Source organism: Myxocyprinus asiaticus, chromosome 35, assembly GCF_019703515.2.
Source record: "Myxocyprinus asiaticus isolate MX2 ecotype Aquarium Trade chromosome 35, UBuf_Myxa_2, whole genome shotgun sequence".
Classification (NCBI taxonomy): Eukaryota; Metazoa; Chordata; class Actinopteri; order Cypriniformes; family Catostomidae; genus Myxocyprinus; species Myxocyprinus asiaticus.
Window position 1 is genome coordinate 43485547 of NC_059378.1, and position 16487 is coordinate 43502033.

The 16487-nt window shown below is 40.1% G+C and overlaps 1 protein-coding gene across 1 annotated transcript in view; it reads left to right on the forward strand.

Moving 5' to 3' along the window:
- Positions 1-12153, forward strand: part of LOC127426481 (interleukin-1 receptor accessory protein-like 1-B) — a 395093-nt gene extending 382940 nt beyond the window's left edge. The window contains exons 10-11 of the mRNA XM_051673334.1: positions 9042-9212; positions 11112-12153. Coding sequence (XP_051529294.1) covers positions 9042-9212; positions 11112-11842 — 902 coding nt within the window. The 3' untranslated portion in view covers positions 11843-12153. The remainder of the gene's footprint in view (positions 1-9041; positions 9213-11111) is intronic.
- Positions 12154-16487: the final 4334 nt, after the last annotated feature.

Sequence of the window (16487 nt, forward strand, 5' to 3'; positions counted from 1 at the left end):
GGACCAAGAGGACAATCACGTCGGACATACCGGCGGGTGGGGCCTTGTGGCGGGGCGGAGCCTGAGGCGCCACATCGAGGGGGCTTGAACCCCGTGGCCGTGCTAAGTCCAGAGACATCTATGCACTTACCTGGCTCCTGATGCCCACCATAAGATTGGTCGAGGAGGGGGGAGGAGGAATATCATCCCCGCAGTCCGTTGGAAGTCCATGTGGGCATGTTTGTGCCACAGCTGAGCGCACAGGGGCGGGGGGTCAGCCGCTGGAGCACCGAACCTGCCAAAATGGGATGGTGGACGTGGTCGTGACGAGAGCCGTGCGCACCTGACATGTGAACCAGGGAACAAGAAAACCACTCTTTTGTTGAAGTTTTGGGTACGGCAGCCTCTTGGGCATGCAGCGAAAAATGAAACAAAAGATTCTCCTCCCGGCCCTCCACCAGGGGATGGAGTGGTCTGTTTACCAGTTCCATAGAAGCATGTCTCCTCGTCCCTAGGTCGCCCGTCTTAGGGGCGCTTCGAAGCCTTCCTTGGGTTCCTGCCGTAAAATCCAGCAGTTTGAGGTGAATTGAGGCTTCTTTTATACCCATATGTCCGAGGGAGTGGCATGCAAATTCCACTCGCCAATTCCCATTGGCCTTTTTTCAAAAAGCAGAGGTGTTTAGGGCTCCCAAGAGTGACCCCTAGTATCACTACATCGACACAACATCGAGTGAGTGACAGATAGGGAACTCACAAGCACACACAATGAACTGGCGACAAACAACAAAAAGGAGAAGAACAGGTGCGATTATCATACATGCGATTATCTAATCAGCAAATCATGTAGCAGCAGTGCAGTGCATAAAATCATGCAGATACAGTTCAGGAGCTTCAGTTAATGTTCACATCAACCATCAGAATGGGGAAAAATGTGATCTCAGTGATTTGGACCGTGGCATGATTGTTGGTGCCAGATGGGCAGGTTTGAGTATTTCTGTAACTGCTGATCTCCTGGAATTTTCATACACAACAGTCTGTAGAATTTACTCTGAATGGAGCCAAAAACATCCAGTGAGCAGCAGTTCTGTGGATGGAAATGCCTTGTTGATGAGAGAGGTCAACAGAGATTAGCCAGACTGGTAATCGCTCTGTACAATTGTGGTGAGAAGAATATCATCTCAGAATGCTATTCTGAGATGTAAGTTGGCGCTGTTTTGGCGGCACGAGGGGAACCTACACAATATTAGGCAGGTGGTTTTAATATTGTGGCTGATCGGTGTGTGTATATATATATATATATATATATATATATATATATATATATATATATATATATACGTATATACACAGTTGCAATTGAAATTATTCAACCCCCCAAGACAGTAAGGATTTACAAAGGTAAGCTTTTCTGATGACCCAGAATTTTTAAACTTTACATCTATATCAGTTGAGTGACACATTCAAAGTCATAGTGTGAATATATAACCTAATATTTGTAATTTTTTTAAATACAGCCATGTCATCATTATTCAACCCCTATTGCATGTAGCTGTTTCTTAAATATGTAAGGATACACAAGTAATTGTTTTAAAACAAAATTAAGTCATCAGTCTGCAATGGCACTTATTTACGTTTTAAAATTTAAGTTTAGCGTTGTAAGCAAAAATGTATTTATATGCAAAAAATGCAATTAAAAAGTTAATAGAGGAGATTATTTCATTACACAAGAAAGGTCATGGCTAAAAGTACATTTCAGAATCAGAATCAGCTTTATTGCCAAGTATGCTTACACATACAAGGAATTTGTCTTGATGACAGGAGCTTCCAGTGTACAACAATACAAAAACAATACAAAAACAGCAGCAAGACATAGATAATAATAAAAAATAAAAAACAGTTATACACATACGTACATACACACACACACATATGTAGTGCAATCTAATACAAATCAGTTATCTGTTATGTACAGTTCAAATGTTTTTTGTTTTGTTTTTCAGAGGAATGAAATGGCAGCAGAGGTTGGATGTGTTGCATAAAAATAAAAAAAAGACTAAACTGTGTATTGCACATAGTTATTGCTCAATGGGGCAATTAAACTGTTCATGAGATGGATAGCCTGAGGGAAAAAACTGTTCCTGTGCCTGACGGTTCTGGTGCTCAGAGCTCTGAAGCGTTGGCCATAAGGCAACAGTTCAAAAAGGTAATGAGCAGGGTGAGTGGGGTCCAGAGTGATTTTTCCAGCCTTTTTCCTCACTCTGGAAGTGTATAGTTCTTGAAGGGGGGGCAGGGGGCAACCAATAATCCTCTCAGTAGTCCGAATTGTCCTTTGTAGTCTTCTGATGTCTGATTTCATAGCTGAACCAAACCAGACAGTTATTGAGATGCAGAGGACAGACTCAATGACCGCTGAGTAGAACTGTATCAGCAGCACCTGTGGCAGGTTGAACTTCCTCAGCTGGCGAAGGAAGTACAACCTCTGCTGGGCCTTTTTCACAATGGAGTCAATGTGTGTCTCCCACTTCAGGTCCTGTGAGATGGTAGTGCCCAGGAACCTGAATGACTCCACTGCTGCCACAGTGCTGTTTAGAATGGTGAGGGGGGTCAGTGTTGGGGTGTTCCTCCTAAAGTCCACAATCATCTCCACCGTTTTGAGCGTGTTCAGCTCAAGGTTGTTTTGACTGCACCAGACAGCCAGCTGTTCAACCTCCCTTCTGTATGCAGACGCGTCGTCATCTTGGATGAGGCCGATGATAGTGGTGTTGTCTGCAAACTTCAGGAGCTTGACAGAGGGGTCCTTGTCTATGCAGTCATTGGGGTAGAGGGAGAAGAGTAGTGGGGAGAGCACACATCCCTGGGGGGCACCAGTGCTGATTGTACAGGTGCTGGAAGTGAGTTTCCCCTGTCTCACAAGCTGCTGCCTGTCCATCAGAAAGCTGGTAATCCACTGACAGATAGACATGGGAACAGAGAGTTGGTGTAATTTATTCTGGAGTATAGCTGGGATGATGGTGTTGAAAGCAGAACTGAAGTCCACAAAAAGGATCCTTGAATATGTCCCTGGTCTGTCCAGATGTTACAGGATATGATGCAATCCCATGTTGACTGCATCATCCACAGACCTGTCTGCTCGATAAGCAAATTGAAGGGGATCTAGAAAGGGTCCAGTGATGTTCTTCAGGTGGGCCAACACCAGTCTCTCAAATGATTTCATGACCACAGACGTCAGGGCGACAGGTCTGTAGTCATTAAGTCCTGTGATTTTTGGTTTCTTTGAGACAGGAATAATGATTGAGCATTTGAAGCAGCATGGGACTTCACACTGCTCCAGTGATCTATTGAAGATCTGTGTGAAGATGGGGGCCAGCTGGTTAGCACAGGATCGAAGACACGCTGGTGAGACGCCATCTGGGCCTGAAGCTTTCCTCATCTTTTGTTTCCGAAAGACGCGGCTCACATCATCTACACAGATCTTAAGTGCAGGTTGAGTAGCAGGAGGGGGGAGGAGGGGGGTTGCAGGAGGTGTTGGTATTTGTGTGAAGTGAAGGTCAGAGTGGGTGTGGGGTGTGAGATTGGGCCTTTCAAATCTGCAGTAGAACACATTTAGGTCGTCATCCAGTTGTTGGTCCACCACAGGGTTGGGGGTAAGAGTCCTGTAATTTGTGAGTTGTTTCATGCCACTCCACACTGATGCAGGGTCTTTAGCTGAAAACTTGTTTTTCAGCTTCTCAGAGTATCTTCTTTTAGCCACTCTGATTTCCTTGTTCAGTGTGTTCCTGGCCTGATTGTACAAGACTTTATCCCCACCCCTATAAGCATCCTCTTTGGCCTGACAAAGCTGCCTGAGCTCTGCTGTAAACCACGGTTTGTCATTGTTGAACTTTAAATAAGTCCAATAGGAATGCACATATCCTCACAGAAACTGATATATGATGTAACAGTGTCTGTGAGCTCATCCAGGTCTGTGGCTGCAGCCTCAAAAATACTCCAATCCATGCAATCGAAGCAGGCTTGTAGTTCCTGCTTTGCTTCATTGGTCCATCTCTTTACAGTCCTTACTACTGGCTTGGTTGATTTTAATTTCTGCCTGTAGGTTGGAAGAGGATGAACCAGACAGTGATCAGAGAGTCCCAAAGCTGATCTAGGGACAGAGCGATATGCATCCTTTATTGTTGTGTAACAATGATCCAGTATGTTCCTCTCTCTGGTGTGGCATGTGATGTGCTGTTTGTATTTAGGCAGTTCACGTGTGAGATTTGCTTTGTTAAAATCCCCAAGAATAATAATAACTGAGTCCGGGTATTGTTGTTCTGTGTCTGTGATTTGATCAGCCAGCTGTTGCAGCGCCGCATTCAAACACGCATTTGGCGCGATATACACACTCACCAGTATAAATGAGGAAAACTCCCATGGTGAGTAGAAAGGCTTACAGTTAATAAAGAGCGCTTCCAAATTAGGATAGCACATCCTCTTTAACGTTGTTACATCTTTACACCAACTTTCATTGATGTAAAAGCATGTTCCACTGCCTCTCGATTTCCCAGTTAACTCCGTGATGTGATCCGCTCTGAACAGCTAGAAGCCCAGCAGATGTAACGTGCTGTCCAGAATGGCTTCACTCAGCCAGGTTTCTGTGAAGCACAAGGCAGCAGAGGTTGAAAAGTCCTTGTTTGTGCAGGTGAGGAGATGTAGTTCGTCCGTTTTGTTAGGAAGAGAGCGGAGATTCACAAGATGAATGCTCGGCAGCGTTGTTCGAAAGCCCCGCTGACGGAGTTTGACCAGCACACCAGCTTGTCTTCCTCGCCTGCGTCACCTGAACATCAAAGCCGCGCCTCCAACTAAAATGTCTAGCAAAACATTTGAATATTCAAAAACCAGGAAAAGACTGTCTGGTATAAGCTGTCGAATGTTCAGCAGTACGTCTCTGAGAAAACTGACTGGAAAAAAGTTTACTAAACACAGGACAAACAAACAAAAACAACAAAACAATAGGAGCGCTCCACACCGAGGCGGCCATATGTGGCGCCATCATGATGTATAATCCAAGGCACTTCAATTTCCAATAGACAAAGTTGGCAGCACCATTCATACATATTTTAAATATGGTACAACAGCAACCTTCTTGGGGTGTGGAACAAAGAAAAACTTCACCAAGGGAAATATTGACTTGAATATTCAAGAAGTAATTAGTAAAGACCTGTGGAGTCCTGGAAGAAGATTTTATAGACGTATGACACTAAACTGAAAATGAGTTTTAGACCCATGGGTCAGCAGTACGTCTGGAGTAAGATGACAAGGTGATGACAAGAACGACACCATCCCCACAGTCAAGCATGGAGGTGGGTCAGTCCTGTTATGGGGGTGTTTTGCGGCTGCAGGAAATGACTATCCTGACTATGTGACTGACACCATGGATTCTTTCAGGTATCAGGCCATTTTGGCATGAAAAATGTGATGCCTTCAGTGTGTAAATTGAAGCTCGGTGTTCAATGGACTTTCCAGCAAGACAATAACACCAAGGATACATCCAAGTTGTCCAAAATCTGGTTCAGGGATAGGTCGTGGAATGTCCTTAAATGGCCCTTTCAGTCCATCATTAAAATCCCATTGCAAACCTTTGTTGGGATTTCAAGGAAGCAGTGGCAGCACAGAAACCAAAGAATGTCAATGAGCTGGAAGCTTTTGCTCATGAGAAATGTGTAAAAATTCTAATAGAGAGGTGTCCGAAGTCTGAGAACACTTACCTGAAACATTTATTTGCTGTTATTAAGGATAAAGGATGCTCCACAAATGACTGACTTTGGGGGTTGAATATTTTTGACATGACATTTGTGGAGAGAATTAATTATATTTTATTTTAAAATTTGAGGTTTGTCCTCAAAACCACTCAAATGTATATTAAAAACTTACTTTGTTTACTGAGGTTTTAGTTGCTGTGTTTTAATTCACATCACCAGAATGTATTGCCGGTCAGGGGGGTTGAATCATTTTAATGGCAACTGTATTAGGGGTGTCAGAATTAACGAGTTAATGCATGCGATTAATTTAAAAAGTTTAATGTGTTAATTCTTTTAATAATGATCAACACATTTACCGTTAATACAGTGTAAACACTGATGTGAAGGGCGGAACTTTTGTAATGTGTCCGCCCAGAGTCATTACACTGATGCACACACCACAAACAGACACACAACAGCGCCAGAGCCCTTCTACCAAGGGAGCCTACAAGCTCAGCATAACACAGCCCATAGACATATTATGGGCGGTACTGTCGTAACGCTCTCTACTATGATAGAGCCACGGAGGTTATCTCAATAAATAAAAGAATCTCTGACAGCACTTCCCTGTCAGTGATAAAATGATGGAGAAGGGAGCTCTTCGGCTGAAAAATACTTTATTTCTATCACAAGTCCCATCTGGGCTTGTTTTGTACATCAAATAGGGCTATGTAAGGTGCATGGTGAGTTCAAAGTGGTGCTCCATACTGGCTTTGATGCTCTGACGTGAATCATGAACGCAGCTTCAGTATTGCTGAAGGAAAGAGGATAGCCAGATTCATATTGTGGAGGATGACAGTTTTAAGAGATTTAATGCCCATTGCAATGAATATGCAACCTATGTGGGGACTAGTTCTTTCAATTGGTCAAACTCCCACTTAGACTTTGGGAAACATTTAATGTTTCTTGAATTGATGATATTTGAGTGCATTTCTATGATTATACTGTGGAAGGCTTTGTTTTGAAAACGTTATTAAAGCATTATATTGCTAAATATTTTTTTTCTTTCCTAAAATGGAAAAAATACATTTTGAAAATAAGTGTCAAATGTAAGTATATACAGTGTCAAATTTCAGCAGTTTCAAAATCTGTTATTAATTGCAATTAACTACAAAAAATCATGCGAAAAATGTAATTGACTGACAGCTTTAATATACAGGTGCATCTCAATAAATTAGAATGTCGTGGAAAAGTTCATTTATTTCAGTAATTCAACTCAAATTGTGAAACAGACTGAAGTAGTTTAAGTCTTTGGTTCTTTTAATTGTGATGATTTTGGCTCACATTTAACAAAAACCCACCAATTCACCATCTCAAAAAATTAGAATACATCATAAGACCAATAAAAAAAACATTTTTAGTGAATTGTTGGCCTTCTGGAAAGTATGTTCATTTACTGTATATGTACTCAATACTTGGTAGGGGCTCCTTTTTGCTTTAATTACTGCCTCAATTCGGCGTGGCATGGAGGTGATCAGTTTGTGGCACTGCTGAGGTGGTATGGAAGCCCAGGTTTCTTTGACAGTGGCCTTCAGCTCATCTGCATTTTTTGGTCTCTTGTTTCTCATTTTCCTCTTGACAATACCCCATAGATTCTCTATGGGGTTCAGGTCTGGTGAGTTTGCTGGCCAGTCAAGCACACCAACACCACTGGTGTCATTTAACCAACTTTTGGTGCTTTTGGCAGTGTGGGCAGGTGCCAAATCCTGCTGGAAAATGAAATCAGCATCTTTAAAAAGCTGGTCAGCAGAAGGAAGCATGAAGTGCTCCAAAATTTCTTGGTAAACGGGTGCAGTGACTTTGGTTTTCAAAAAACACAATGGACCAACACCAGCAGATGACATTGTACCTCAAATCATCACAGACTGTGGAAACTTAACACTGGACTTCAAGCAACTTGGGCTTTGAGCTTCTCCACCCTTCCTCCAGACTCTAGGACCTTGGTTTCCAAATGAAATACAAAACTTGCTCTCATCTGAAAAGAGGACTTTGGACCACTGGGCAACAGTCCAGTTCTTCTTCTCCTTAGCCCAGGTAAGACGCCTCTGACATTGTCTGTGGTTCAGGAGTGGCTTAACAAGAGGAATACGACAACTGTAGCCAAATTCCTTGACATGTCTGTGTGTGGTGGCTCTTGATGCCTTGACCCCAGCCTCAGTCCATTCCTTGTGAAGTTCACCCAAATTCTTGAATCGATTTTGCTTGACAATCATAAGGCTGCGGTTCTCTCGGTTGGTTGTGCATCTTTTTCTTCCACACTTTTTCCTTCCACTCAACTTTCTGTTAACACGCTTGGATACAGCACTCTGTGAACAGCCAGCTTCTTTGGCAATGAATGTTTGTGGCTTACCCTCCTTGTGAAGGGTGTCAATGATTGTCTTCTGGACAACTGTCAGATCAGCAGTCTTCCCCATGATTGTGTAGCCTAGTGAACCAAACTGAGAGACCATTTTGAAGGCTCAGGAAACCTTTGCAGGTGTTTTGAGTTGATTAGCTGATTGGCATGTCACCATATTCTAATTTTTTGAGATAGTGAATTGGTGGGTTTTTGTTAAATGTGAGCCAAAATCATCACAATTAAAAGAACCAAAGACTTAAACTACTTCAGTCTGTGTGCATTGAATTTATTTAATACATGAGTTTCACAATTTGAGTTGAATTACTGAAATAAATGAACTTTTCCACGACATTCTAATTTATTGAGATGCACCTGTATATTATGAATAAATTATAATTAATAAATGTTCCCAAATACACATTTTCTTTTTTTTTTTTTTTGTCCGATTTAATTTTCTTCTACAGTCAAATTGGTCCCCAAACTATAGTTATGTACACACACAATGCTCTAAACACTATTTCTGTTAGCTTTGTATGATTTCTTCACTTCAACAACTGCATAAATAACATATCATTGAGACAGTTAGCTTTAATTACTGCATTGTTACCTAAAGCTGCTTTTTTGTGAGGTTTGTGAGCGTCTTTCATGTTTGTAGGTACAAGATATTCAAGCCCTTTATGTGTATGATTCTTTCATGCACTTTCCAGACTGTAGAGTGTCAGTAAATGAACTATATAGTACATGTAGTGTCAGTAGAGTGACTGTAGTGAGTGTAGATCCCACAAAACATGCTTCATTATGTCCTGCTGTGAATATTATAGCTACTGCTCGATGTCTGAGCATGTGCGTTTATTAAGATCATAAATGCTGCTTCACTGAGAGGGAATGCTGTATGAATGTGTAGTTGTGTTTAGATGTTCTTGAAAGATTGTGTTTGTGTGTTTTAGAAAATAAAGACTATGACGCATATGTGTCATACACTAAAGTTGATCCAGACCAGTGGAGTCAGGAGACGAGAGAGGAAGAACATTTCGCTTTGGAAATTTTGCCTGATGTTCTGGAAAAGCATTATGGGTATAAACTCTTCATTCCTGACAGGGACTTGATCCCAACTGGAAGTAAGTTGCATTATCTGTAAGGTGTGTGTGTGTGTGCGTGCGTGCGTGCGTGCGTGCACTGTGTTTGTATTTTAACATGTGGCTATGTTCTGATATTTCAAAGAAATTTGTATTTCATCTTTATGTTTCACTTTTTTCACCTAAAATTAATTTTGATTGAAAAACATTAGTTTGGGTTGCTGTTTTTGTTCTGTGAATATCTACTTTCTGTATCTATCATGTGTAATGTTCACATTAGTGCTTTCAGTGAAGTCCCTTGTACTTTTTTACTTGTATGTGATTTTTTTCTGGTTTGTTTGTGTGGATTCTGTTCGCTTGTCTAAATCTCCAATCAATTTATCCTGCCCTTTTTACTTCATAAAAAAATTATATATATATATATATATATATATATATATATATATATATATATATATATATATATAGATAGATATAGATATATATATATATATATATATATATATAGATATATATATAGATATATATAGATATATATATAGATATATATTATTCACACTAATGTCTGTTGTCCGGGGACTGATAGATTTTAATATGGGATGAGGTGCTCACAATCAGGGCTGAAAAAGCAATAATTCTTAACAAATATATTTCACTGTGTTGTATTTTTGTATTTGGTGATCATGTTGGAGTTAAATTCATAATGACTCAATAATTCAATAAACAGCACAGTGTGTTTTTTTGTGAAGCTCTTAAACTAAAATTGCAGTATATTCAAGTAGCTTTGTTAGCCCTGTAGCTACAAGTCCCATATTAAGATGGATAAACTGGTGATTGTAACTGAGAGGCAAAAACACAGTTCTACCAGTTTCTCTGTTGGAAGTCCTTGCTCATTTTCTCTTATTTAGTTGAATCTGATGATCAGACATTCAATATTGGAATATTTATGTTTAGGTTTCAGCAATGATCATTTCCAAGATGATACAAGACTCCTTAGAGGTATTCTTTTCTGGCCTTTTCACTTGTTTACAACCCTGACTGACACCCTTTTACAAATTTCACTTTTGGGGGAAATGGGCACATGGTGTTGAGCAAGGATTTAATTTGAACTCCAGCAAAAGCTATGATTCACAAACTACCTGTTTTTATTTTTATTTTTTCTTCTTCTTTTTTGAGTCTCGGAGGCTTTAGGATACATTGAGAAAGTTCTACTGTGAAAGAGAGACCGTATTGGGTATCTTATTTTTTTGACTATTTAAGATGAAATAGATAATAGATAAAGATAATCAAGTGTCTGTCAGTGCCACCAAACCTTGACATGCAGAGATAGAGCTTGGTTACTCAGTTACACATAAATGGCCACAATAAGGACCTTTTGAAATAGACAGTATGACAGTATTGTAACACAATGGCACAGAACACCGGCAAGTCAGACTGTCTTTCATTGACTCCTTGTTTCCTAATTCACTCATGCAGATTAAAGCTGTTTTGAAGCTGGAACTGTGTCAGATGTATAAATAAAAATAAAAGTGATTTAAAGCCCTGTTTGTCAGTTTAAGGCCAGCATAGTGAGACAATAAACTATTTTTTCTCATCAACGTCCTCAGGCTTTTGTTCAAAGGGTTCGGCTTCATGTGTTCAGGGCAGAATTTGTGTTTGATGTTGTTTTGTTTTGTCTTTTTCCCATTCTCAGTGTTTCAGAAATCAGTGTGTGTTCAGTATTTGAGTTATGCTACTGTTTTTATTTATCCTCTTAGTGAAGTTCCTTTTAAAGAGTTGTACTCTGCAACAAACAGTGCTTGCTTAAACAGCAATAATTAGCCAAAACAAGATTTGTGTATTCTGCTTAATTTGCATGTTGTCTGGATGAATTCAATAAAAAGAAAAAAAAAAAATATTATTCAGCTGGATTTTAAGAACTTCTTCCTGTTTCTCTCTCAGCATACATTGAGGATGTCACTCGCTGTGTTGACCAGAGTAAACGTCTCATCATCGTCATGACGCCCAATTACGTGGTGCGACGCGGCTGGAGCATCTTTGAGCTGGAGACACGCTTAAGGAACATGCTGGTTACTGGAGAAATTAAAGTTATTCTCATCGAATGCGCAGAGCTGCGAGGGATCATGAACTATCAGGAAGTTGAAGCTCTCAAACACACCATCAAACTTCTGACGGTGATCAAGTGGCCTGGACCAAAGAGCAGTAAACTAAACTCCAAGTTCTGGAAGCAGCTTCAGTATGAAATGCCCTTTAAACATCCAGAGCCCAAGCTGTCGCATGAGCAGGTGCTGGATGTGAGCGAGCAGGGACCCTTCGGCGAGCTGCAGACCATCTCCGCTATGTCTATGGCCGCAGCAACTTCCACCGCCATGGCGACTGCACATCCAGAGCTTCGCTCTACTTTCCACAACACATACCACACGCAGCTGCGACAGAAGCATTACTACAGGAGCTACGAGTACGACATCCCTTCGTCTGGTACCCTCCCACCCCTGTCATCAATAGGCAACCAACACACCTACTGCAACATCCCAATGACACTTCTGAACGGACAGCGGCCACAGGGGAAACCACCCCGTGAGCAGCAGCAGGCGATAGAAGAGCAACACATTAATAATGCAATGCTGCCACTGTTGCCCCGAGAAACCAGCATCTCCAGCGTCATCTGGTGACATCATCAGGAAAGAGACATTTTTATTAGTTGAATGCTAATAGAACTTAAGACCCTTACAAACAAACCAATGCCTGCTGCTGTTGACTTGTACCAAGATTCACAGGGATTTGAAATATTAAGACAAGAACTCTGATACGGTCACCACGACCGTACATGAAATCATAACAGGCACTGAGGGGGTTGAAATGAAAGAAAACTTGCAAAGCTCATTCTGTTTCATTCTTACACAAAAAACTCACGTATATACTCTCAATGAACACAGGGTCTTGTATATATATTTGCAGTTTCTTTGTAGCAATGGTATTTTTTAGTTATGGTATCCATTTTTTTTTTTTTTTTTTTTTTTTTTTTTACCATTCCAATTTTTTTAGATCTAATTGCATTTGTTTTCTTGTTAAATGATATAGACATGCAAAGAGTAAAGACTGAGCTGTTGTACTTTTCTCTTGATTTGAAACAATACTTGTTTTCTAAATCATAATAGGATTTGTGGCATTGTAATGTTTTCTTTGAGAGAGCAACTTTTGTTTACAAAAGTATTTTATTTTTTTGTTTTGGTCGGTTGATGAGATCTAAGATCTACTTTGAAGAAAATCTCCATTATGCAAATGATCCTGAAGCCTGAATGTGCTTCTACTTCCTGAATGAACAACCAGGCAGAGAACACTGAAGAAAAACTAGATTTCATCATGACACTCTAGTATCGCTGTCTCTCTCTCTCTCTCTCTTGAGATATTGAAACTTTCTATTAAAAAGAAGAGGGGAAAAAACAGCCTTGCTGTTAAGCTTGATAGTAAGAATTTTCAACATTAAATAACTGTATATTATTTTAAAAGACAAATATATTTTTGTAACAAAGAATTAGCTTTGGAAAGACATAATTTAGTCGCATTTCATTCATTCTAGTAATAGAGACATTGAAGAGACGAATTGGGCTCATCAATTAATGTCCTTTAATAGAAAAATATGACAATAGTATTTTTAAAATGTCTGTCAAATGGATGATCAGGGGTAAATTAATATATTAACTTTTATCTTCCCCACAACTATGGTGTCATTTCGGAGTGTGTGTATATACAGACACTTACACACACACACACACACACACACACACACACACACTTCAGATTTGAAAATTGCTAATAATCAAATTTATATCTCTAAACAATGACATTATTATTTTCTTCACTGTACATTAAAACAAGTTAACCTCCACTGTAGTGCCTCCTGTTCCACAACTAAAGGCCACCTACAGGTTTAGAGTGGCACTGCATCAGAACTGCATTCACTCACATCCTGTTTGTAAGGCACTGCCATGACATCACTTCCTCTTTGCGCCTCATCAGTGAAAAGCTTTCCACGTCTTATTGCTTATTGTAATGATTGAAGACACTGTCCTTAGGCATAAGAGCAGACCTAGGCTAATATTTTAACCCAAATACTGGATCAGTCTGTAAACAGAAGCAACTCTACAGCCTAATGAAAATATACTATGGGGAAAGCAAATATGAAGAGAGTTAGTCAGTATCTTATATGCTGGACTGTCTAGGCATTTATTTATGAAGATATCCTTTTGTGCACACTGCACAAGTTCTGAGTTGTGTGAAGCTCCCTCCCTGTCAAACCAGTTATCCACAATGTACCAAAGCCTCACTATTAATCTAATTAAAGGTTTAACTCCAAGCTCTTAACATAAATGAAGTGAAACCAAAGCTGGCAATTAGTGATTTTTACATTGATTTTGCCTCGTCAGATGCTCTGCTGAGTCCAAGATATCATGGGTCACTTAACCAGGAACTAGTGCAGTTTTAGAGGCAAACTTGGATTTAAATAGGTCCCCCAGAAAAAAAAAAAAAGAAAAAGAAAGAAAAAAATTGTGTAACAATCTATACAGAACAACAATTGCACCATCAGACCGTGTTTATTTTGTCAGTATGCTTTTTAATATGAACAATAGACAATATGCAAAAAAGTGTAACTTACAGACGTGGTGAAAAAACAGGGTCTTGCCACAGTCTCATAAATTATTTGATGTTTGAAATTTTCTCTGTTGATGGCAAGCTTCTCTCAAAAACACTGACCAGTTAAAGTGACTGATCTGAGAGGCAACCAAGCAGATTATTTCTGTTCTATTTTATTATTTTGATTTTCATATTTTATCAGTTTGTGTTTCTGTATTTCATTTTATTGTGTAAATATAAATTGATAATAAAGTTGAAGACAATCTAGCCACATTAATAAAAAAAAATTAAAAAAAAAAAAAACTGTTTGAATTTGCATTTTCCAAGCAAGTGGCAAATTATTTCATGAACATTTCTGATATTACTGATAAAATAAGGATAATAATAATAATAATAATAATAATAATAATATAGCACAGAATTTGTCTCTGGCACATTCACCAATCTCACACTAAAGATTAAGTTTCTGTTTGCCTCCTGTTTTTTCTTTTCTTTTTTTTTATCTGAACCTGCAATGCTAATTAAAGAGATACTATAATTAATGATAATAAAATACACATTTAATAAGAATTCATGTCATCCTATTTCTTTAAAACCAGGGGCCTCATGTGTAAACATTTCTTACACACAAAACATAAAAACACACACGGCAGCTGCATGTGGCTTTCTCTCTCGAACTGCCGCAACTGGCTGCCTTTATCCCTCTCCTCGGCTGATTAGCCCGATTGGGGGCCGGGCGTACTTGCGGCCCGCCCTCATCCTCGTCACACTCCTCCCTCCTTTGCCTCAGGCTGGGGAACTGATGTACACCCCCTTCTGCCCTTCTGGCCCCGCCTGCTGGCAGGCTTTCCCCACCTTCCTCGAGAACTGGGAGGGAGACAAGGGGAGGGGGAAAGAGCGAGGCGGAGCAACAGTGAGAGAGAGAGATGAGAGAGAGAAAAAAAATTGCTCGCTGGTTCCCAGACATGCCGTCGCTTGATCTTCGACCACTCCTCCACCCTCTGGCGGATGACAGCCACTCCTCCACGGGCGCATGAGCAAGAGTGCGATATGGCCCTACATCAGCACTGCTGTGATTCGACCGCACAAGTTGTTGGATAAACAAGGATGTGTGTGTGTGTGTGTGTGTGTGTGTGTGTGTGAGAGAGAGAGAGAGAGAGAGAGAAGGAGAGAGAGGTGGAGAGAGATGGAGCATGTGCGATCACCTGTTGCCACTCCCAAGCAGAGATGCTGTCAGCTTTCTGAAGATCAGCTTTCTCAGTGGAAAAATAGCTGTCCAAGCAGGGGTATTTCTCCCTATTTCATGGTAGCCAGTGTGCAAGAGTCTTTCACTATAGAAACCGCAATCTCCTCCGCCATATTAAACAGCACATCTTCTCCAATGTGGAAAGTCCGGTAAGAGGTAAGCACCTTGAGTTCTGTAATTAATCAGTCTGTTGTGTCTCTCAGCTGTGATGAGCCGTAATGCTGAAGTTGTTCGTTTAAAGCCAATTTAAAGCTATTTACTATCTTTAGTAGTGTAGTAGTAATACGAGCGATCATGTAAAGCTGTATGTAAACGCTGAGTGACGCGGATTCACTTCACTTCATCAACTGGCTCATATTACACACAAAAATGATCTTTTGCCACCACCTGCTGGCTAACATATGTAATGTAAAAAAAAAAGACAAACAGTAGGTCTTAACACATCTGCACTGCTCTTACACTTTAGTTTAGAATGGCGTGAACACAAGCGGAGTGATATAAACAGTGAAGCGTCCGAGTGCTGATGAGACCATCAGTACTCATGGAACGTCTCTCGTCCAATCAGATTCGAGGACCGGAACTAACTACTGTGTATTATATATTAAAAACTATTATATATATATATATATATATATATATATATATATATATATAATAGTTTTATATAATAGTTTTGCGGAGTGTAAACTAACACCTTCTATCTTATTTGTATTATTCTCAGGTTAGGTAAAGTTGAATCTGGCCTAAGCATAAATTATAATTACAACCTGGATGGAAGACTCCTTCACAGTATGTTCTGGCTCACATATATCATAGCTGGAAGTTTGTCATGTCAGAGATACTGCACTGGACGCAACAGCATCTGAATCTTCTTGTCTCTGCATCAGCTTTTTATAAACAGCATGTCCATCGATCATATCAGTTGTAGCTTTGAAGTATGTGTCTTTGTAGTCTGTGCCAAGACTTCTGGAAAGTACCCAAATACCCCTTAATCTTAGCTGCCATCTTGTTGACCTCAAGCTCAACTCTATGTAGTCAGGCCCTGTGCCAAGTCTCTGCAACCATCTTCTTGCACCTGCACTTCTTCAGCCGACATCTCTGTTGGACATGTTCAAACTGGTTCAGACTTGTCCAGACATGTCCTGTACATAGCAACATGTTCATTCAGGTCTTAACTTGTATTATATTTAACTTATTTAATAAATACAATGCTAATGGGTAACAAATTTTATACAAATGTTATCTTCGTTCAAATGTATAATATATTTTAACAGCAGTTCAGTTATAGTTCCCTATCTGTCACTCACTCGACGTTGTGTCGATGTAGTGACACTAGGGGTCACTCTTGGGAGCCCGAAACACCTCTGATCTTTGAAAAAAGGCCAATGAGAATTGGCGAGTGGAATTTGCATGCCACTCCCCCGGACATACGGGTA